We start from the raw sequence: 23,799 nt of genomic DNA, 5'->3' as shown, positions 1-23,799 counted from the left end.
TGCTTCTTAATAGAAATAATCCAAGCCTTTTTTTTCAGGATACAACTCCACAACTCCCCTTCTGGGCTTGAATAAAAAGGGGGGAACGTTCCTTCTCCAATGCCTGAAACCCCCCTCGGTGCCAGCTCTGAGAGCTGGTCCCCTCTCCCTTCTCTCCCCTTCACTTCTATTCACCTATACTTAGTCTAAGGGCTGGTAACAAACTATTAATAGCTATGTCAGAGGAGAGGGAGGCAGGAAATAGGAAATTATAAAGGAGGGGGCCAGGAGGGGCGCTGGAAGGAACGTAGGGGCCAAGACACCCTGCTGGCTTGGAATGCGTTCCCTCCCGTAGTTGTGAGCAGAGGTCAGGACACGTGACTGAGAAATGCTTGGCCAGGTCCAAGTGCCTGTTGGCCGGCCGGCTGGCCCCAGTTCTCCTTACCTGTTACTTATCCCTTGGGTTAGCTGTTTCCTTCTCCTTCTGCTTGGTGGGGGGAGCTCTTTTCATCCTTTCCCTTCCCTTCCCACCCCCATCCCGGAACTTCCCCCACAGACAAGGCTCTACTTTCCCCTGCTCCCATCAGAACAGTGCAAACCCCTCCCCCAGAATGCCCAGACCACGACCACCATCACCACCATTTTCCAGTGTGGAACAGCCCTTGGCTATAAAATTAGACTGGTCCTGAAAAATCCATTAGTGGCTTTCTCATTGTCTCCAAATGTGGTTGTTTATGTTATAGGGGGAAAAAATGGAAGTCACCAAAATGTTTGAACAGAAAGAGAGCAGCAAGTCCTACCCACCAGCGGCCCTTTACATCAAGGCGCAGAAAGGACAAGGGACTGACCCAACATCACACAGGGAGTCGGGTCGGACTTGTAAGCCAACATGGTGGACCACCCCATACCTTCCCCTCAAGGGTTCGCCTATTTATGTCTCAGTTCAGAACCCAGACACTGTGGTTACTTTAAATAACCCAAGCATTGGTTTCCAGGAGACCACATCCAGGTGTGAATCCTACTATTTAGGAATACAGAACACATGGATTTTGGGGGGGGGAGTGAAAATTCCTATCTACCTTCCATTTATCTCCAAAGAGAAGCCCATCCACTTGTACCTCCAAGCAAATTGCTTTGGATTTCTTTCACATGGCAAGAGGTAAAAGAAAAAATCAAAAATAAAATTTCCTAAGTGCCTACTATGTGCGATGAGTTTTATAAATATCTCATTTGATCCTCACAACAAACATGGGAAGGCAAGTACAATTCTTATTCCCATTTTACAGATGGGGAAACTGAGGTAGTCAGCCGTTAAATTGAGTTTCCCAGAGAATCACAAGTAAATGCCAAAGGTTACATCTGACTCCACTCCTATCATTCTATCTACCAGGTCACATAGCCAGCCTCAAATTTATACTCAGTGGGGTAAGGGTTTCTGGTTAAGTCTCTACCATGAATTGATATGGCAAAACCTTGGGCAATACCACCTTCCCAAGGCCTCTGCACTTCCCTATTTTTACTAACTTGGACCTTCAAGATCCCTGTCTTGGAGGTCTTTGAGCAGAAGCCGGATGACCACTCCCTAGGTATGTTTTGGGGAGTTCTTCATTGATGGATGGACTGGGACAGCCATTGGAATTCATTTTGACTTTTTTTTATGTCCCATGAGTCTATAATGCTGGATTAACATCTAAACTTTTCCAAGAAGTCCATGGGCCAGGATCACCATTAGTTACTCATGGAATAATGAAAATAGACACTGACTCTGCCTACAGAACATAGGGTTTTTCCATACCTTATTTCTTATTGTTACTAACTATATATGTGAACTAGTACAAAAATCAGCTGATCCACCTGAGTCTCAGTTTCACCATTTATAAAATTAAAAAAGTAGATGACCTCTAGGGTCCCTTCCAAATCCTAAATCTAAGATTTTATAATTGAGCCTCAGTTTACTCAGCTGTTAAAATGAAGGAATCTGATCTAGATGACCTCTGAGGGCCCTGTGCTGAACACTTTGGGTAGAAGGACCAAAATAAAAACAAGAATCAGTCCCTGACATTCTCCCCGGGGGGGCGGGGCGCGGAAGGGGGACACAATAAGCCCAGTTTAACTGGCCCAAGAAAACATACATTTGTGTACATGGCAGGTTCACTTCTTCCTGGATGATCAACCTCTCGGCCTGCTGATTACTTTATAGTCAATCCAGGAAGAAGCAGGGGAAGAGGATTTCCTGAAAATTGGATCGCTCCCCTTCCCACCCCTCCCACCCCTTGGCCCTTTGTGCTATTTGTCCTCAAATACTTTATATACATTATCCCAACACTGTTGGGTGAAGAGTGGAGGTAAGAAAGGGAGACTGAGGCACCAAAGGAAAGAATTTAGGATATTCAGAGTCAACTAATTAAAAGAGGAAAAAACCCCAAAACACTGGACCTGAGTCCTACAAAGCTTTGGAGTTCAGTTCCAAATGAGTAATAGTTCAAAAGGTGTTTTGACTTAACCTCATTTAAGTGGTACCAAAAACTAAGATTAGTCTACTGAAAAGAAGGCTGGATTTTGAGTCATAGGTCCTCAGTTTAAATTCTGACTTTTTTCACTTTTACCTTTGTGACCTTGCGGCATTGCTTCAACTCTGTGCCTCAGTTTCCTCATCTGCAAAATGACGGGGTTGAACCAGACGACTTCAAAGGTCTCAGCCAGCTCAAACTAGGATCCCAAGTTTTATAGGATGTCAATGGTACATTAATTCTTCATTCTCTCTTTTCATATGGTCTCCTTGTGTCCTGTTAATAGAAACTTCGGAGCAATTCCCGGAAATGTTCCCCACACTTTATCTCAAAATCTCAGAAGCTCAGAATATTGTTTATGGAGGCCAGACACCAGGAAGGACAGTTAACTCATTGAATGACTGAATCGAGGTCCAAAAGCTGACAATGATCTAAATCTAATACTAATTTTAAAAATGTTTTTAAATCAATAATGACCTTGATTCTCACTCCTAGGAGTCAGCTGCTTTGCCCAACGTCCTGTCCATTTGACAAAGGAGAGGCCCTGATAGGAAGTTTAGTGGTCAATTAGATCATTAGACAAAACCAGAGCCCATTAGAGCTTTCTATCCTTCACCTTCCTTGCCATTTAACTCCTACCAACACCATGCATACCCCTACACCACTGCTAATAGAGATGCGGTTATGGATTTTTACAAAGGGGGGACCCATACCTATGATTTCATTGGTATAGGAAACGCCCGACAAAGGCTTACTTGGCACCTCTTCAGTAAATTAGGGTCCTAAAGGAATTGACTGGAACACTCAGAAATGAAGCAATTTGTACCAATCTATAAAATGAACAAGCTTGGGTTAAATGTTGTCCAACGTCTCTTCTAGAATAAATCACGCTATGATCCGTGGCTCATCAAAATAACTCCCTTCACTGTGCTGAGCCTTGGTTTCTCCATCTGGAAAATGGGTGTGATTTTGCTTGCTCCACCTACCTTACACACCCATCATGGAGAAAACACTTATAAATGTTCCCAGGGTCATCTGAAGAGTTGAACTGAACTAATACAGAGGTTGGGTAAGACCAGCTCTTTACAGAAGAGGAGACTGGGGTCCCAGAGGGAGGAATGGGTTTGTCCAATATTTCAGAAGCCAGGTTTCAATTCTAGAGTTTCCGAGTCCAGATCTAAAACTTTGATCACTGCAACCTGTTGCCTCCCCCAAAAGGCTGAAGAAATATGAGCTATCCTTAGGACAAATTAACCCAAGTAGTCCCAGCATTCCAGCCACACCCCCATCCCCCCCCTCATCAAGGGTGATAACAGAGTCTTTAAGCTCTGATGGAAGCTAACCAGAAGCTGTCTCCAGCTCATCTTCTCTATTTTCATTGGAGGGCAGCAGGGACCATTAAGACTTTCGTCTGGAAGTTAAGCTATTTGATGACTGGCCCTCTCATTTGGAGGGGGATTAAATTGGGGGCTGCGGTTAAGAGGGGGGGGTAATTGCCATGTTATTTTTAAGGTCTCTGGTTCCGGAATGGCTAACAGACACCACTACTCTGATAGGCAAAAGCCTCAAGACAGCCTGGCCGGATGGATTTCCCCTCGCTCCTTCCGCAAGCCATCCCACTCTGATATTCCACCCGATGAACTTTAACTTCAGCTCTCAGAGGCCAGCTCCACACCCTGCTCCTGCCCCGACATCAGCCAGGTGGTCCCAGCCTTGTGAATGCCTCAAATGTCCCATCCCCTGGGGCCATGAACCCCACAGTTGGGCAAACAGGTCTAAATGGACATTTCTCCAAAGGCTAAGGCTACCAGCCAGTTCCTCTCTCTTCACCCTCAAGGTCATCATCCCAGTCACCAAGGATGGAGCTAATGGTAATCTAAGAGGTCCTTTACGAAGAAGGAAACTAAAGCCCAGGAAAGTGAATTGAGAGGATATGCCTATTTTAATCCTGGCTCCATTATTCTGGAAACCTTGGTCTAGAGTCACTCTGGCCCAACACCCAAATGAGGAAATTGAGACCCTATAAAGCCAAGGGGAGTTTCCCCATTGAACCATAGGCCCCAGTTCTCTCTCTCCTCTTACCAATGAGTCTTCTCCCCCATTTAAGAAGTAAAAACAAGAGGTCACCTCATTCTTCAGCCATTGAGATAATCTCTAGCTTTACTTCTCAAATATAAGAGAGAAGACTCACTAAGGGGAGAGAACTACTGGACTAAGAACACTGGCTAAAGGAACAGTTCTAGTCTTAGCTCTATTATAATGTGGAAGATTTTGGAAAAGTCACTTTTGCTCTCTAGGAACTCAGTTTCCCCATCCAGTAAGACAAGATGACTTCAAAGGCTCTTTCCAGATCCAATAATTCATTCCTAAATTTCCTCATTCCTAAAAGGAGACTAACAAAACCTGCCTCATTTTCTCCCCCAATATCTACAGGTAAAATCAAATGAGAATGAATCTTTTTAAAGTTGAAAGCAAAAGGCAATTCGGCATTCAAAGGTACTTAAGAATCTTTGCCAGAAAAGAAACTTGGAATTTAGAGTTGGAAAGATTGTGGAAATCATCTAGCAAAGCATTTAATTGAGACACAATAGCAAATAATAATAATAATAATAATAATAATAATAATAGAAAACTTAAGTAGGAGATTCATTCTTGACTTTCATAGACCTTATCTCAGATCCAGAAAACAAATAAGCAGTATCTCACACCAATTCCTTTGTGTCTGGAAACTGAGGCACAATGAACCAAAAATCAAACCCAGGTCCCAAGGTTCTAATACCAGTGGACATTCCCTTATAGTCTAGTGGCTGATTTTGCAAACCAGTTCTTTTTTTGAGATGGTGAACATCTCAAGTAGAATTATTGTCTCTTATAGAATCAGAACAGGAACTCACTTTCTCCTTTACTAAATAGACATTTTGTGAAATTCTACATATATATCTGCATATTTAACGTGTATAGAATTATATCGGGGTTCCAAAATGCTAAGTGCTATTTTTTGGTTGTTTTTTAGTTATTAAAGCCAAAAAATCACAGATCTGCCACTGAGACTGTTTCCTTATCTGAACAATGAAGGCGCCAGGGTTATGGATGACCACACTACTCCCAGTTTTAAATTTTGATCCTCTAATCTGAGACTTCTGCATACTCCAAAAGGGTCTCCCCCCATTCCTTCTCTCTCCCTCTCCTGTCCTTTGCCAGCCTTCTCCCTCCTTCTTCCCGCTCTCTCTCTCTCTCTCCCCCCCTTTACACACACACACACACACACACACAAACACGCTTCTATAGGCAGCCTCGTTTGGCAGGAAGCAATAGCCCCCGGAGGTCTTCCCAGGACATGCAAACCCAAGTGAAGTGAGCCTCTCACTGCCGGCCACTCTTTTCATGAGGTAATGGGGCAATCCAAGAGGTGCTTTTCTGCTCTGAGGCCTTCACAAGTCTCCTTCAGAGTCTGGTAAACATAGCTACTCCTCCCTTCCCCAAAGAGCATTCCCTAGAATATACAGAAATTACTCTTTTCAGGCTGGGGAGTTTGTCCTTTTTCTAAATGTCATTAAATAAGTCATTCCCCAACCCTGCCATTTCTCCCTAATTTCTCTCTCTCTCTCTCTCTATCTCTCTGTCTCCTCCCCCCTCCATTTTTGCTCTTTTCAAAGGGTGAGACTGCAAGGTAGAGAACGGGGAGAGGAGAAAAGAGGCTTTTCCATGCCCAAGAGCTCAGAAGGCATAAGGGACAAGGGAAAGAGAATTTCAGAAGTCAGGGCTGGGAACATCTGGTCCTGCACATCTGGCCTCTACCGGCCCAGGGGCCTCTCTACACAGTCATTTCCTGAGAGGGATCTGGTGCAGGCTCTCCAAACCTAAACCGGATAGGAGAGAAAGCCATCTGACTCAGATTATGGGGTAGTTGAAAGTGCTTTGGGGAGGGGAGATGATTGGGGCTGGGGTGGGGCGGGAGGAATCCAGTAGAAGATCTTTTTTTTTAAAAAAGTGAAGGGAATTTGAAGAAGGTCCAAACTCCTAAGTTTCAGTTCCTCAAAAGCTGATTAGCCCATTGGCAGGAGATAGAGAGCTTGGTGGCTCCCCTTCGGAGCAATACATTGAGAAAAAGGTACAATTAAGTTACATACGCACAGAATTTCATAAAATGTCTGTTTGGGAAAGGAGAAATGAGGTCCTGTTCTGATTCTGTAAGAGACAAAAGCCATAAAGGAACATGACCAATTTTTTCTTTTAAAATCATCTGTTGGGGCAGCTAGGTGGTGCAGTGGATAGAGCACTGGCCCTGGAGTCAGGAGGACCTGAGTTCAAATCCAGCCTCAGACACTTAATTACCTAGCTGTGTGGTCTTGGGCAAGTCACTTAACCCCATTGCCTTGCAAAAAAACCTAAAAAAAAAAAAGAAACAAATAAAATCATCTGTGGAGTGTTTTCTTCTTTGGAGACTCAATTCCAACTGTCTCAGAGTCAGAGGGACAGAGGAGCAGCTAAGCAGCAAAGTAGACAGAGCCCAGGCTTCACTCCTCTTCCTCTGTTCAAATCTGACCTCAGAGACTTAAGTGTGTGAGTCTGGGCAAGTTACTTAAGCCTGTTTGCCTCAGTTTACTAATTGGTAAAATGGGCTGAAAAGCCCAAAAAGCATTTAAAAAAAAGAGTTGGACATGGCTAAAATGAGTGGAAAACAACAGTTGAAAGAAACCTCAGGGCTTGCCTAGACTACCTGGTAGCTAGAAGGATCCTACCTATGTCATCCCTGGCAAGGGGTCCTTAATAAAGGCAATAAGGCTTTAAGCATCCATTATTTATGGGAATACAAAAACAAAAGAAAATCAACCAAATAATTGCTGTCCTCAAGAAGCTTCTATTCTAGCAGAGAAAACAGTAAAGGACATTTCTGCTATTAAAGTATAGCCTAGCTTTCTTCCCATCTCCCCCATTGGTCATCTCCTAGCACTTCCCCAACCTATGGTAGGTGGATGCCACCATTTTAACAAGAGCCAGAGGAAGGAAGACAAGAGCCCAGCGCCATAAGGGATCATCAACAGAAACTGGTTAGATACTGAAAAAGGAGGCCCCAAAGACAGGAAACAAAGCTTCCTTAGATATGCCACTGAAGGCCAAGTGTGGGGGCCCATGTTTGTTTTTTCCAACAGGGTGGCCTATTCCTCTCATCCAGTGGAAACCCCAAAGTCAAACAAACCAAAATACAATAAAGGCCCCAACCATTGCATATTAAACCAGGGAAAAGTCCTCTTGTGATAAATTATGCTCTAAATGTCAACAAACCAATTGTCAAGGGTTCAAAGTTCTTCCCAATGACTCTCCTTCAGGTCCCTACAGCTCAAGGAGTAGTTGGCCAAAGGTAAACGGAAATAAATCTAGAAGTGTTCATGAAATAAATAGAAATCCTTCTCTGCTGTGAGTATTGCTTACATCAGAACGTAAACTCCTTGAGAGCCAGAACCAGTTTTTGGTTTTTTTGGTTTGTATTTTGCTGGGGAGGAGATAAGAAGGGTTGGATTTTGTTTTTTGCCTTCTCTGCACTCCAAATTTGCAAACTTCTTTATCATGTGACAAGGAAGAGGGAATCTCATTTATTGCCCTTAGGAGATTTTTCAGTAGGGTCCAACTCTCTTGGAACCTAGCCAAGAAATTTGTTGTTCAGTTGTTCCAATGGTGTCTAACTCTTTGAGACCCTATTTGGAATTTCTTTTTGGCAGAGATGCTGCCACAGTTTGCCATTGCCTTCTCCAGTTCATTTTACAGATGAGGAAACTGAGGCAAGCAGGGTAAAGTGACTTACCCAGGTTCACACAGTAAATAAGTGACTGAGGTTGGATTTGAACTCATAAAGATGACTCTTTTTGACTCCAGGTCTAGAATTCTATGCACTATGGCACTATCTCGTTGTCCAGGGTGGCTAGTGATTGAGGGCAATTGGAGGAGTAGGTAACTGCTGAGGGAACTTCTCATTTATATAGAGTGTATCTGGAGTGTATAGGGTTTATAGGTGAATCACTCACATTAGAATAAAATTCCTTTGAAGGTAAAAATTAGTTTTACCTGTGTCCCCAACATTCGATATATATTTTATAGAGATAATTCATTTACATATTAAACTTGAAAACTTTATATTCATTTATAGACTCTACTGTATAAAGGATTATTTATTGATTAGGCCAAAATAGGCCTATGATTTCCCCACCTCTGGGGCTCTCAAAGTCCCACACCCTGGAAAAGAGACTCATTAAGAGATAGTTGACGATAGAAATGGCCCTATATTCTATTTACTAACCAGAGCACTAAAGTATAAAGTGCAATGACCAGGATTGTCCAAACCGCCCCCCCAGGATCATCAAATCCAGGGGTTCTAAACCATTTTTTGCATCTTAAACCCATTTGGGATAGCAAGCCTATAAGATCCCTTCTCAGATGAATTTTATTAAATGCAGAAAACAAAACCTACAGGATTCCAAAAGGCAACCAATTTTATTGAAATAGATATCAAAATATTGTTATCCAGGTTCATGAATTCTCTGTCCCATCCCCCAAATGTATTGACAGACCCCTGCTGTGTCGGTCTCAGAATGCTTATACAAAGGCTAGTTCTGATTACTGTGGACAAAGAAATCCTGAGCAACTATACATAAGCAAGCTCAACTGAATTTAAGGTCTTTGATGGCAAAGACCAGCCATATTTATCTTTATTACTACAATGTGCCACACATGCACACACACCCAGACATACACCCACACAGAATGGCACATAACACATCTAACACAACCCACACACATGCAATGACATGTGACACACAGAAACATGCAACACACAGGGACACATAATAGAGACACGTTATACAGAGACACATGACAGTGACATGCAAAACACAGGGACACATGTCAGTGACACTCAACATATGGGCACGCAACACACACAGCACACAAACCCTCCTTTAATGCTTTATAGCTATCTCATTGAGAGGAATCAAATGAAAGTCAGAAAAGGGCAAGAAAGAAGACCTTCCCAGTGTGTCATGCAAGGATGTCAACAGACCCGGAGGGCGTGCTTGTTTCTAGGAGGGGCCCATTAGGAAGGGATGCTAAATTTCCCTCCCCTCTTTTTTTTTTTTTAATAATAAACCTGTAGGAAGGCATCAATCAGCAGCTGAGCACAACAGTTCCTGATGTTTCTGCAAAGCTAATAACAAATTTAAAAAAGCCAACTCTAGCCATTTTCCATGGACACTGGCTTTATCTGCCCCAGAATTTGGCAAAGGTTAAATGGCCTCTACCCTACCCAGGAGGGGTATGGGATTGTAGTCACGATTCCCCTGAGTTTTAGTCTAAGATTTCTTATGTCCATCACACCCCATTTCCTCAAATATGTCACTTAAGTCTTTTGGGATAGGGATGAGAACTAGTTTCCTCTTTGCCACTAATTTGCTAAATGACTTTAGACAACTCACTTCCCTTTCCTGGGCTTCTTCCTCTATAAAATAGTGGAATGAATTAAATGATTCCAAATGTATAGGAAAGAGGGTCGGGGTTCCAACCTCATCTTTGCCACTCAGTATTGGAGGTGAAATGGGTAGAATGTTGGGTTTGGAATCAGGAAGATTCAAATTCAAGTTCTAGGCAGCTAGGTGGAGCAGTAGATAGAGCACCGGCCCTGGAGTCAGGAGGACCCAAAGTTCAAATCCAGCCTCAGACACTTCATAATGACCTAGCTGTGTGGCCTTGGGCAAGCCACTTGACTTCATTGCCTTGCAAAAACTAAAAAAAAAAAAAAAAAAAAATCCAAGTCCTTTTAGTCATGCCGAATTCTTCATGGCCCTATCTGGCATTTTCTTAGCAAAGAAACTGGAGTGGCTTGCCATTTCCTTCTCCAGTTCATTTTACAGATGAGGGAACTGAGGCACAGAGTTAAGTGACTTGCCCAAGGTCACATAGCTAATCAACGGCTGAGATCAGATTTGAACTCATGAAGATGAGTCTTCCTAACACACCTTAAGGCTCCCTCTATATGGCAGGCTATTATTTGGGGATTGATGTTGAAAATACCCTAGGCTCAGGGAATCATAAAGCCTGGGTCTGAATCCAGATTCTGCCACTGGAGTCAGTCAACCAACATGGCTGTGAGATTAGGACTGCCATTTGCTCTGCCTTTGTTTTCCGTTTGATGTGAACCTGGCATTTCAGGATTCTCGGTGTGGAGAGTCTCTCCATCAAGATAGATCAGCCACTGGCCTCCAGGTCTTCGAGAGATTAAGAGCCATATGCACAACCACATGATCAGCATCTAGAGAGAGGCAGGACTAGAACCAGCTCTGCCTCGATTCAAGGCCAGCCCTCTGTCTACACCACTATACTATTCCTTTTCTTAAAAGTTTAGAATCAGAACACCCAGATTCCCATCCTGTTTCTGCTGCTAAGATGACCCTGGCCTAAGGGCTTTCCCTTTCTGCGACTTAGTTTCCTTCTCTGTAAAATGTAGGGGCTGTACATGGCCCAGGGTTTCTTCCAGCCCCAGGTCTAACCTGGGGGGGGGGGCTCCCACCCAGAAGCTCAGTGTAACAAACTACTGAACAAGAGGGTCTCCCATTATTCCAGAGAAAGTGATTGCCCCCTGCTCTGGCCATAGCAATCCAATCCCAAACTGGATGTTCCGGGCTAGAGGGAGTATTTTGCGTTCATGCGAGCATGCCCACAAAGGGAGCTTAGTTCCCTGTGAAATGGTTCCTTTGAAAGGGCTTCCATTGGAGCTGGTGCCCAAAGACTTTCCAGATAGCTAAGGGTCATCCTATGGGGGTTCGGCATTCTGCCAGCCCTCTGACCTTGGGGCACCCTCCCAGCCCAGGGCACAAGGCAGAGGCTCAGCATACTGGGAGTCCACTCCCAATTCACCCTTCCCACAGGGCTTTTCCTCAAGGACTCTGAATCCTGAAAGGCTATTGTCCTGGGGTCCCCACTAGCATACATACCCTGCCTACAATACAATAAGCATGACATAACATGTGCTTACAATAAAAAACACACGCACATGCATAAAGAGAGAGGGAGAAATAAAGAAAGGGTGCTGTAGGCATGGCCGCCCTTCTTGGGTCATTTTCTCCACAAGGCGGTCAGCAGGATTTGGTCAGTTCAGTTCCTTCCCAGGCCTCACCTGCTGATTCCTCCCTCCCCCTCATCCCCAATCCCTCTCTCCAAAGGATTCTGGAGAGAAGATGACTGGGAATGGGGAGGGGGGAAGGGGGCAAGGAACCACACACATCCTGGCTGCTGACAAGTCCTTTTCTTTCCCCAGTGTGTTTTATAACCCGGCGTGTAGTTTATTCTTCTCCCAAACACTACACTGTGGGTACAGGGCCCAGAGTTGCCATAGAAACCCCTTTTAACTCCTGCTCACCCAGAAGTTTCCAAACCCCCCTCCTCTCCCCTTTCCCGGAGCTGGCTGCAGCCAACCTCACCTGTGGCCCAGGATGACCATCTCCGGCCGGAGAGGACACTTTCAGGGGCTGCCCCAATGCTCAAAGGAGCAAGCCCACCCTAGGCCATCTTTCTGGTCTGGCTCAGCGCCTCCCCCTTCCTTGGCCTCCGTACTGAAGGATGGCAAGAGGGGCCAGGGGAGGAGGGCGAGCTGAACAGAGCTAACCAATGAGTGGGCCAAAGCGCTGGCAGGCTCTGGGAGAATGGGCTAGGTTGGTGAGAGACATAAGGGACTCCTTGAGGAAGGGGGCAAAGCAGGGAGGGGAGGCCCAAATGATTCAGAGCCAGAAAGCCAGAGAACAAAGCATAAATTTGAGCTGTCCCTTGCCAGCCAGCAGGGTGCTCCCAAAGAGATTAACCCAGGGACCTGAGAATTCAAAGAGAAGCCCGACTCTAGGGAAGCGGGTGCAGAGTGGGCTCCTCTCCTGCCACATAGAAGAAATGATGAACTTTGATAGGCCTAGCCAAGGTGCTCCAATCTCAGTTTGTGGGGTTTATATTTTGGGGGGGGGTTCTTCCTTGGCCAAGATATAGAGGGGACACTCCTTAAAGAAGTTGGAGGCAATCCTGGATTTAGGTCACGAGACTTGGGCTTGAATCCCACCCCTGTTCTTTAATGAACCTATGTGATCTTGGGAAAGTGACTTTTACTCTGTTTCCCCATCTGTAAAACGAGACCAGAAGGCTTTGGCAGTCTCCTCCCCCACTAGCTCTAGGAACCTGGGTAAACTAAGAGGCTGAACTCAAAGACCTCAGATGTCCTTTCTGATCTGCCTCTAGGACCCTCTAATCTCGGGTGACTTCTGTGATTCAATGGATTGTTCTATTAAAGACCTCTAAGGCAGTGTGATAGTGTCATGAGGATGCTAAGCTCCAAGTCATGGAGACCTGGGTTCAAATTCTGCCCCTGGCAACTTAGTAATGTTCGTGCTTTATTCTCCAAGAAGCCCATGACACCAGAGAGGTGATGCTGTGCCATGCCCATGGGGGGGGTGCCAAGGCACCGGCCTCACTCTCTCCTCCAGAGCCATCTTGGGCCAGGAGGTCAAATATGAATCAGGATGAGTAGAGCTAGGAATCAGGGTTAAGCAACTTGCCCAAGGTCACACAGCTAGTAAGTGTAAAGTGACTGAGATGAATTTGAACTCAGATCCTCCTGACTCCAGGACTGGTGCTCTACCCACTGCACCTGTATCTACATCAATACAGAGCATCTTTCCAAGTCTCAGCTCTACCCTATGACAATTAAGGAGAAAGAGCTCAAGGATTTCTAATCCTGCCTCTGGCACCTGGATGACCTTGAGCAAGTCACTTCAGCTGGGTGGGAGAGTCGGATTTCCTATAAAAGGAGATGTAGGAGAGGTCCTTTCCCACTCTAAAGACACCACCCTGTTCACTAACAAGAGGTCGGTAGCAGCTGCCTCCCAGGACAAATGGAAAGATCCAATGAGATAAAGGAAATGCTGGCTGGCCCCATCCCCTCATAAGCTTAAAGATCTCTACAATGTCCCAGAAGAGGATTTGGGACCCCCTTTCCATAAAGGCCAACTCTGATTGCTGTCCCTTGGGGAGCTATTGTTACTGGTGGCGTTTTGGGTTTGGGTTTTTTGCAAGGCAGTGGGGTTAAGTGGCTTGCCCAAGGTCACACAGCTAATTATTAAGTGTCTGAGGCTGCATTGGAACTCAGGTCCTCCTGACTCCAGGGCCTGTGCTCTATCCACTGCACCACCTAGCTGCCCCAGTGGTATTATTTTAAAAAACAATTTCATAAATGGTCTCACAGGAGTCCCAACCAAGGTGGAATTCTGGAGAGGAGGAAGCTGAACAGGGGACGTGGTTGAGGGTCAAAGAACCCCGCCCCCCATGAGAAGTCAGCTCCACCTGCTGCTCGAGGTCAAACCACAAGCTGCCTGTCTGTGCCCGGGTGATCTCTCCTGTAAACTGGCCTCAATTTCTCCTTGGCAGACCTCCCAGGGTCGTTCAAGAGTCCAGGAGCACAAGGTGGAGAAACATCAAAAAAAAAAAAAAAAAAAAGCAAAGAAGCCTCCTCTAAAATGTCCTTCCCGCCTCCGCAGCCTCCATTTTTTCATTTCCTCTTCACTCACATCATCTGGGTTTCTCTCGATTTTAGGAGCATCACCCCCAGGGCGCCCTCCACCCCAATAGTTCAATGTCAAGGTCAGGGGCTGCTGAGCTCCTTTGGAAGGGACAGGGAAGGAGGAAGGTCCCTGAGGGTTTGCTCTTCTACAAAAAATGATTTGGTAAATGACCAAGGGACCACCCTGCTGGCTGCTAATGGCAGAACAAGGCCTTCAGCCTCAGTTTCCTCATCTGGAAAAGGAACAGGGAGAGCTAGAGGGTGCTTGAGATCTTTGTCTCTAATCTAACAACAATTAATCACCCGCTACAAAACAGTCCTGGCAATACAAACATGGAGCCCTGCCCCCATAAGGGGCTTGCAATGAGACTTCAGAGGGCCATGGGATCCAGCCCCCTCCAATTACAGATGGGGAAACTGAGTCCAAGAGGAGTGAAGTGACTTGCCTAAAGTCTATACATATATCTATGAGTTTATTCCTCACAGGTCTTAACCTGACATTAGGTACTCATAAGTGGCAGCAACTGCAGCATGGAAGTACATTCCTTACACAGACACAGAAGGAGACACGCACAAGACACACGCACAAGACACACACACAAGACACACACGACACACACACAAGACACACACAAGACACACGCACAAGACACACACACAAGACACACGCACAAGACACACGCACAAGACACACGCACAAGACACACGCACAAGACACACGCACAAGACACACACGCGCACACACGACACACACGCGCACACACGACACACACGCACACACACGACACACACGCACACACACGACACACACGCACACACGACACACACGCACACACGACACACACGACACACACGCACACACACGACACACACGCACACACACGACACACACGCACACACACGACACACACGACACACACGCACACACACGACACACACGCACACACACGACACACACAAGACACACACGCAAGACACACACACGCACACACACACACACACAAGGCACACGCGCGCACACACAAGACACACACGCACACACGTGCACACACGCACGCGACACACGTGCACACACGCACGCGACACACACACGCACGCGACACACACGCACAAGACACACACACGCACAAGACACACACACGCACAAGACACACACACGCACACGACGCACACAAGACACACACGCACAAGACGCACACAAGACACGCACGCACAAGACACGCGCGCACAAGACACACGCGCAAGACACACGCGCAAGACACACACGCGCAAGACACACACACGCGCAAGACACACACACGCGCAAGACACACACACACAAGACACACACGCAAGACACACACCAGACACACACACACACACAAGACACACACACACAAGGCACACACACACAAGACACACACACACAAGGCACACACACACAAGGCACACACACACAAGGCACACACACACAAGACACACACACACACAAGACACACACACACACACCTGGTTACAAAGAACTTTCCTATCCTCCTCTTATTGGAAGGACTGTGCCGATCCAAGAGCAATCCAAGTCTCAATCTGGGGGGTCCCAGGAGCCCCAGGTTACCCCCAATGCCTCAAACCTCCAGCCACCTGGTGCTGCTGGCCGGCGGTCATCCTCCCCAAGCAAAGCTGGCGGCCCCGGGTTCCTGCTGCCCACAGAGCCTCTCCTCCACCACACCCAGGCCACTTGTTGATTACCCTCAGCCATGCCAGCCCTAGAGGCAAGAAGGGCCCAGGCGGCGCCCCTGCCCTCCAACACTTGGGCGCAAGGGCAGATCCGCAGGCGCCAGAGCCCACCACCCCAACAGTCCCCTTCCCTGCCCCTCGGCGGCTGCTGTAGCTTGTAGCTCCCCAGCCCTCGGAACAGGGCGGCCTTCTCCACAAGGGTCTCCCCTGCCCTGGAGTTTCCAAGGCCCCCCCGAGGCTCCAAAGGGCTGGACTTGCTTCTCTTCAGCCAGGAGACGGTCCCTGACCTCGCGCCCCCCCATCCCCATCTCAAGCCCCACATCCAATAGCTCCGATCTGCACAGCACTTCAGCACATTCACCTTTAGAGAGGGAAAGGGCAGTCACGTCACCGAGACCTCAGAACCCACAGGAAAGCCAGGCGCTGCGCCAGGGCACGCTTATTCTCCCCGTCTGCTCTCCGGGGAAACTGAGGCTCAGGGAGTTGGGCAGACAAGTGACACCCCCTCCCGATTTCCTGACTCGCGGAGCTGCTCTCCCTTCCCATCCCACGCCCACGAATACGGGTGGGGATCCCCCATTTTGCTTGCTTTCGACACCTCCCAAGACAGTGCTGTGTTTCTGTTGGGGGGGCACCTCTGCCCAGGGATTAGGGGAGCCCCCGAACAAGCTCTCCTCGGCGGGCCCCTTTCTTCCCGAGAGCCCCCTCCTCAGCCTCTCCGCACCAGCCCCCGCCCCCCCCCCCCATTCTTCCTTTAGAGCTTTGGAGGAAAGAAGTTTCGAGGCGGCATCCCGAGTGGCCCGGGAGGGAAAGCACAGATTTCGGGGGGCGGGGGGGCGCGTACGAGGCTGGAGGATCTCGCCCGAAATGACGACTCTCCGCCGCCCCATCGCCAAAGGGGTGGCCCCTCGCGCCCCCTCCGCTGAAGAAGGTGGGAGCGAGGCGAGAAGGGGACGTCGAGGCACGGCCTGGCGGCAAACTTTGGTGCCCCCCCGCCTTTGGAAGGCGAGCAGACGGCGAGAGACAAGCAAGGGGCCGTCGAGGCCCAGGTGCGGTGCCCCCGTCCACCCTGCGATGCGGCACGAGACAAGGAGAGGCCGGGAGTGCCCCCCACGTCTCCCTCGGCCGCGGAGGGGGCAGCTGGGGAGGGAGGCAGGGGGCGGCGGCGCCGGGGACTCTTACCGATGTCCGAGTTGCAGAAGGCGTCCTGGGGGTGACTCGGGGAACAAGTGCAGGCGTGGGCCCCCAGCTCCCCCAGGCTCCAGCTGCCCAGGAGCACCACCAGACTGAGCCACGGGCTCATCGCGGCGCGCGCGGCTTCCAAGCGGCTGCGGCCGCGGGCTGCGCTGCTGCTGCTGCTGCTGCTGCTTCTCCTCCTCCTCCTCCTCCTCCTCCTCCTCCTCTTCCTCTTCTTCCTCCTCTCCTCCTCCTCCTCCTCCTCCTCCTCCGCTGCTCCGGCTAAGTTGCCGGCAGACTCCCCCCCGGGCTCCTAGGCTGGTGCCGGGCGCGGCTGGGGCGTTTCGGGGTGCCGAGCCCTCGAGGGGCCGCGGGAGCCGGGGGAGGCTGGGGGAGGCCGGGGGAGACTCGGGGAGTCTGGGGGAGGCTCGGGAGGCCGGGGAGCCGGAGCCGAGCAGGGGCCGCCTGCGAACCGCGGCCGGCCGGCCGCCCGCCGCCTTATATAGCCCCGGAGGCTCGGCGGCCCCCCCTCGGCCGCCCCGGGCCCGCCCCCCCGGACCAATCCCCGAGCCGCATGACCTCATCGCCCCCCCCGCGGGAAAGGGGGCCGCCCCAGAGGGGGCGGGGCCGCCCCGGCGCTTCCCAGCCTTTTAGGGAAAGCCGGAGTCTGCGGGCGGCCGGGCTGGGGAGCGGCCCCGACGCAGCTCCCGGGGGGCCCAGCCCGTGCCCCCCCAGACTGAGGGCCCGCTCCCCGCAGGACGGGGCGCCCAGCCCGCTGACCGGCAGCACAGGCTACCCCCAGATCGTGGGGCGACCCCCCAGAAAGAGGGCCCGCCCCCAGCGGGAAGGGTCGCCCCCAGACTGCTGGACAGCCAGCCCAAGAGGAAAGTCACCCCTAGACGGACGGCGGGTCAGACCCCCGGCAGGAGAGGGCGCCCCCAAACTGCAGCCCGGGGCGCCCTGGACGTCCAGCCCGCTGAGCAGCAAGGGAGGTTTCCACCCCTCCCCACGCGGCGGCTCAGCCGTGGCAGGACAGGTCGCCCCCAGAAGGAGGGGCAGCTGGGTGGTGCAGTGGACAGAGCACCGGCCCTGGAGTCAGGAGGACCTGGGTTCAAATCCGACCTCGGACGCTTCATAATGACCTAGCCGTGTGGCCTCGGGCAAGCCACTTCACCCCACTGCCTTGCAAAAGCCTAAAAAAGAAGTCTCCCCCAGGCTGCAGGACAGCCAGTCCCCCGGGCAGCAGTAGAGCTGGCCCCCAGGCACAGTCCGGTGCGCCCCAGACGTCCAGTCCGATGACGGGCAGCAGGGGTCACCCCCAGGTGGAGGGGCAGCTCCTAGCAGGAGAGGTCACCCCCCCAAACTGCAGGCCAGCTTGCCCCACTCTTCGGGGTGCTGTGGATGGGCACAGATTGCAGAGGGGCAGAAGAACTGTGGGCAAAGAGCTGGCACCCACCTTCTCCAGCAGGGAGCCAGAGCCCTGCCAACCCTGCACCCATGGCCTCACCTTTTCCCTCTGGTGGAGCCTGAGCGGCAGGAAGCCATGGGGGTGGGGGGGGGGGGAGGTGGAAGGGACCTGAGAAGTCATTGGGCACCACCTCTGCATTTTACTGGGAAGGAAAAGGGGATGCAGGAGGCTGTGACTTACCCAAGGTCACACAGGTAACACACAGCAGAATTGGGATTGGAACGCAAGTCACAAGCAGAAGGGAGCCTCATGGATGTCCGCCCGATGTTCTCAATTTAAAAAGCAGGAATCTAACTCACCAGTTGCAGGGAGGGCATTCCCCATTCCCGTCCCCTCAAGCATCTGGTGCCAATAGAATTGAGACAGTGGATATTTGGGGCAGCATCCAAATCGTGCCTCAAACACATACCGCCTAGGATGCTCTGCAAAACATAACCTTCTGAAGCCTCAGTTTCCTCGGTTGTAAAATGGCACTATAGACAAGGAAATGGCAAATCACTCCAGTAGCCTTGCCCAGAAAACCCCAAATAGGATTATGGAGTTAGACACAACTGAAATCACTCAAGGAACATTAGGGATAATAACAGAGAATTGTGAGAACCAAATAAAATGAAAAAAAATAGATAAGATACTTTGCCAATTTCAAAGCTCTTTAAATGCAGTTATTTAGTGTGACATGCCAGGTTTTGTGCTACAAAGACAAAATCTTGGCCCCTACCCTCAAGGGGTTTCCAATGTTTTGATGGGACAGCAGATCCCAGATAAGCACATACAAGACTTATAACCCAACACAAAGGAGCCACCCAGAGGAAGTGAATTCATAAGCTAGAAAGTCTCGAAGTGGAAATCTTTGAGGATGGGTGAGACATTCAGAGATCATTCTAAAATAGATCTGGGTATAAGAGACTGCAAAGATGGACATCTGGAAGAGAGCCTAAAGACCATCCAGACCCCCCTCCAAAGAGGAGGATCCGTGATTTACCCAAGGTCATATGTGTGCCAAAACAAGGATGTGAACTCAAACTTTCTGACCTCCTGGCTCTAATACTGTGTTTTAAGTGAAAATGGATATTAATCAGGGAAAATAGCTCAAAAACTGCGTAGGGGACCCCACCAAACTAGCCACAGGTCTTCCCTCTTTAGCTCAGACGGTTAGAGAGAGTTCAATTCATAATTACAGTCACCTGTAAATGGCAAGAGGTCTGGATTTGAAGGCAGATGACTTGGGGTTCCAGTACGAACTCTGTTCTTTAGTGCCTGTGTGACCTTACGCAAGTCACATTACCTCTATAAGCCACAGAGGATTGAGCTAGTCTTCTAGGGTCTCTTCTAATGCTGACATTCTGTGAGCTCAAATCTGGTTTCACCTAGACCTTAGATCTCCCTTCAGGATGGATAGATGAGCTGGTCCCAACAGCAAGAAAAATATAGAGTTTTAGCAAATATTCCATCTGACTAGGATGGGGAAAGTCTGTAGCTTTCTATCCCTTGCTCTTTTGGGAAATGACACCAAATTCTTCCAGATAAAGAAACCAATTATTGGAGTAACAATTCATTCACCTCCTCCCTCCCTCCCTCCAAAGCAAAAGAACCACTTTTCAAAAAGAAAAAAGATTTTGGTCCTGCCATTGAATTATTTACCTATAATATGACCTCAGAAAAATCACCTCACCTCGATGAGATTCATTATCCTTACCTGCACTTAATATCCCTCCCCAACTCTCAGATGGATTGCCAAGTTTCAGAAACTTTGGATCAGTATAGTAACTCATAAGCCCCCACTGATATGTTGCCTTTCAATAGTCAGCCAGAAGATACATTTAGCTCAAAATAAAGGCATTACTGAAACAATACTGTAACATTTACAATGGAATCTTATTACCCCCCCAAAAAAATTAGGTATGGCCTCCCCCCAACAAAGTACAATTAATGGGGAGAGTAAGAAAGAACTCAGCTCATAGAGGAGGGACCTACATGAGGTAAACAGCAAGGGTTGGTCAGGTCATTTCTGGTGTCCTCTCATAATATTCTGAAACTGTTCCTCCTAATAAACACCGCTCTTCCCAGAACTTATTGTTGCCCTGGCCAACTTTAGTCTCTGCGACATCCAACTACTTCAGTTCCTCCAGATTTCACCCATCCTTCAAGACCCAGCTCAGGTCTTATCTACTCCATAAAGTTTTACTTCCTTGATATTCCTCCCTTCCCAAATTTACCATAAGGAGGGAGACTTTCCCCTGTAAATAGCTTGAATGTGATAATATACGGATATGTTATTTCCCTCAACAGACTGGAAGCCCCTTGAAGACAAGCACTTTGACTTTCATCTAACATCCTTGAAGCCTTGCATATTTATTGGTATTGTTCAGTCATTTCAGTCATGTCCCCCATGACCCCATTTGGGGCTTGGGAAATCTTAATCTCTCTGAGCTTCTGAACCCTTATCTGAAAAATAAGGGGGCTGTTCTTGCTCAGCTTCTAAGGTCCCTTTCAACTCTAAATTTATGATCCTATGATCTCTGTCCCAAAGGTGCGAAGGTCTGAGGAAAAGACAGATCTCAAAAAAAATTTCTCTTTATTTTAGTAGTCTTCTTTTACTCCCCAATTTGTTTTTAATGGCAGGAGGGGGATAAGGGTATTTCTAGAATACTTTTTATTTGTTCTTCCTCCTCCTCCAAAGTTGCTTCTTATCCAAATCTCAGCTTAGTTGGATTCCGGCTAAGAAACCAGTTAATTTGCCTTCCAGAGCAGAGTTTATCACCTAATTATATTCTTGTGAGTTCATGTATCCTTTTCTCCCTAAATAAATTGGAAATTCTTTGAAGAGAGGAATGAGGATAGTTGTGAATTTTGTTGTGTTCCCTCATAGGAATTCAAACCATGTTAAACATAGACACAGCATATATATGTGTGCATACAAATGTGTAATACACATGCAGAGATGAAGATAGACATATATGGGCACATGTGTGTTTATGTATGGAGCAGCTAGGTGGTGCAGTGGATAGAAAGCTAGAGCTGGAGTCAGGAAGACCCATCAAATCTGATCTCAGACACGTACTAGCTGTGTGACCCTGGGCAAGTCACTTACCCCTATTTGCCTCAGTTTCCTCATCTATACCATGAACTGAAGAAGGAAATGGCAAACCTCCTAGTATCTTTGTCAAGAAAATCCCAAAAGAGGTCATGAAGAGTCAGATACAACTAAAACCCTCCATATATATGGTGTGTATACATATTTACATATGTGTGTGAGGGAGCTACACTTAACTTTTTTGGCTTTTTTTTGTTTTGTTTTTCAAAGCTATTGGGTTAAGTGAGTTGTCCAAGGTCACACAGCCAGGTAATTATTAAGTGTCTGAGGCCGAATTTACACTCAGGTCCTCCTGACTCCAGGATTGGTGCTCTATCTACTGTGCCACCTAGCTGCCCAAAGCTGCCCAAAATAAATGTTGCTGAATGAACCAAATCAATAATTGGCTGAATGGCCCGAGATTGTGGAGGCTGATCCCTCCACTTTGGAGGTCACAGCAGACTTTTTAAGGTTTTAAAGCCTAATCCACTTAAGGCAAATCTCTTAATTGACTTGTCACCCCTTCCCCATTTGTTCCTTTCCTCCTTGGTGTACAAGGCAGTTGGATTAGGAATCAGAATAGCTCTGGGTTCAAATCCTACCACCTACACTTATTAGTTCTCCATGAACACAAGTCATCACTGAGCATGTTTCTTCACCTATAAAACGAGGGCAGGAGTAACCTTTCCCAGCACTGTGGGGAAAAATGAGGCATCATACTAGAAGCCCTTGATGAATATTCATCTAAATAATCATATAAATGTCAGCCATTCTCCTTCCCTATCTGGAAGCAAACCTAACCCCTCTCCAACCTAGCCAATAGTCTTTAGCAACTAACTTGATTGATCCTCACACAACAGATGGACAAATGGATGGACTCCACAGCTCAAAACCATGATAGACTTGGTCAGAGTTTATGTTCATTGGTCATTGTCTACAAGAACCCATAAAGGGCAAAAGGTCTTTAATGGGTGGTTTAATTTACAGTAGCTGTTCAATAAATACTTAGGAAAGCTCAAATATGAAGAAAAAATGAAGGGAAAAATGTACCTCTCTATAGGGTCATATACATAGTCATATAGGCCATATACAAACTGCCAGAAAATAAGATTTACTGACCTATTTTTCTACTTTGTTTTTTAAATAATAAGAACAAAACCAAGCATTTTTATGGGCTTTAGGGTTTGCAAAGTGCTTTTCAAATATCTTGTTTTATGTTCACAGCAATCCTGGGAGCTAGAAAACAAGCAATTATACAGCCCCTACTATATGCTAGACTGTTTGCTAAAACTGTGGGACTACCAAAAAATAAAAAGGTAAAAATCTCTGCCCTTAAACATTCCTAGTCTAATGGCCAAGGCTTCCACCATGTACAAAGGTGCTCTGGCTCTGAATAAATGCTTGCTGAATGAAACAAATCAATAATTGGATGAATGGCCCAAGATTGTATGAGGCTGATCCCTCCACTTTGGAGGTCACAGCAGACTTTGTAAGGTTTAAAGCCTAATCCACTTAAGGCAAATCTCCTAAGTGATTTGTCACCCCCTCCCCATTTATTCCTTTCCTCCTTGGTGTATACAATCTTGCCCAAGAAGCCAAAATGAAAACTTGACCATTTTTTCCAAGAAGCAACTTTGCCTGCAAGATAAGTCTCAGGCAGGTGATTTCTACTAGAGCTGACTTCAGGGCTGTAATTTAAGTAGTGGGGGTTCCTGAAGGAAAGCCTCCGATTTAAGGCCACCTCTTAATTATGCAATCTGGGGTGGTAAGCTGAAGGCTTTACCTACTGCTGAAAGGGAATGAGAATGGATTTCCTGTTATTTTTGTTCCCTCCATGAACTGAGCAGAGAGAGAGAGAGAGAGAGAGAGAGAGAGAGAGAGAGAGAGAGTGTATCTTTGCACAAGTTTATACAGATCATATAACAGAGTAGGACCAGAGCTGAATGTATCTTCTGGCTGACTATTGAAAGGCAACATATCAGTGGGGGCTTATGAGTTACTATACTAATCCAAAGTTTCTGAAACTTGGCAATCCATCTGAGAGTTGGGGGAGGGATGTTAAGTGCAGTTGAGGATAATGAATCTCATCGAAGTGAGGTGATTTTTCCAAGGTCATATAGGTAAATAATTCAATGGCAGGATCAAAATCTTTTTTTCTTTTTTTTAAAGTAGTTCTTTTGCTTTTGGAGGGAGGGAGGAGGTGAATGAATTGTTACTCCAATAATCGGTTCCTTTATCTGGAAGAATTTGGTGTCGTTTCCCAAAAGAGCAAGGGATGGAAAGATACAGACTTTCC

General features: G+C 47.6%; 1 protein-coding gene across 1 annotated transcript in view; it reads right to left on the bottom strand.

Moving 5' to 3' along the window:
• Nucleotides 1-17,115, bottom strand: part of TIMP3 (TIMP metallopeptidase inhibitor 3) — a 66,432-nt gene extending 49,317 nt beyond the window's left edge. The window contains exon 1 of the mRNA XM_074226784.1: nucleotides 16,969-17,115. Coding sequence (XP_074082885.1) covers nucleotides 16,969-17,089 — 121 coding nt within the window. The 5' untranslated portion in view covers nucleotides 17,090-17,115. The remainder of the gene's footprint in view (nucleotides 1-16,968) is intronic.
• Between the last annotated feature and the right edge of the window lie 6,684 nt (nucleotides 17,116-23,799).

The sequence above is a fragment of the Macrotis lagotis genome, chromosome 2 (assembly GCF_037893015.1).
Source record: "Macrotis lagotis isolate mMagLag1 chromosome 2, bilby.v1.9.chrom.fasta, whole genome shotgun sequence".
In the NCBI taxonomy this organism is placed as follows: domain Eukaryota; kingdom Metazoa; phylum Chordata; class Mammalia; order Peramelemorphia; family Peramelidae; genus Macrotis; species Macrotis lagotis.
This window is presented reverse-complemented; position numbering and strand designations above follow the sequence as displayed.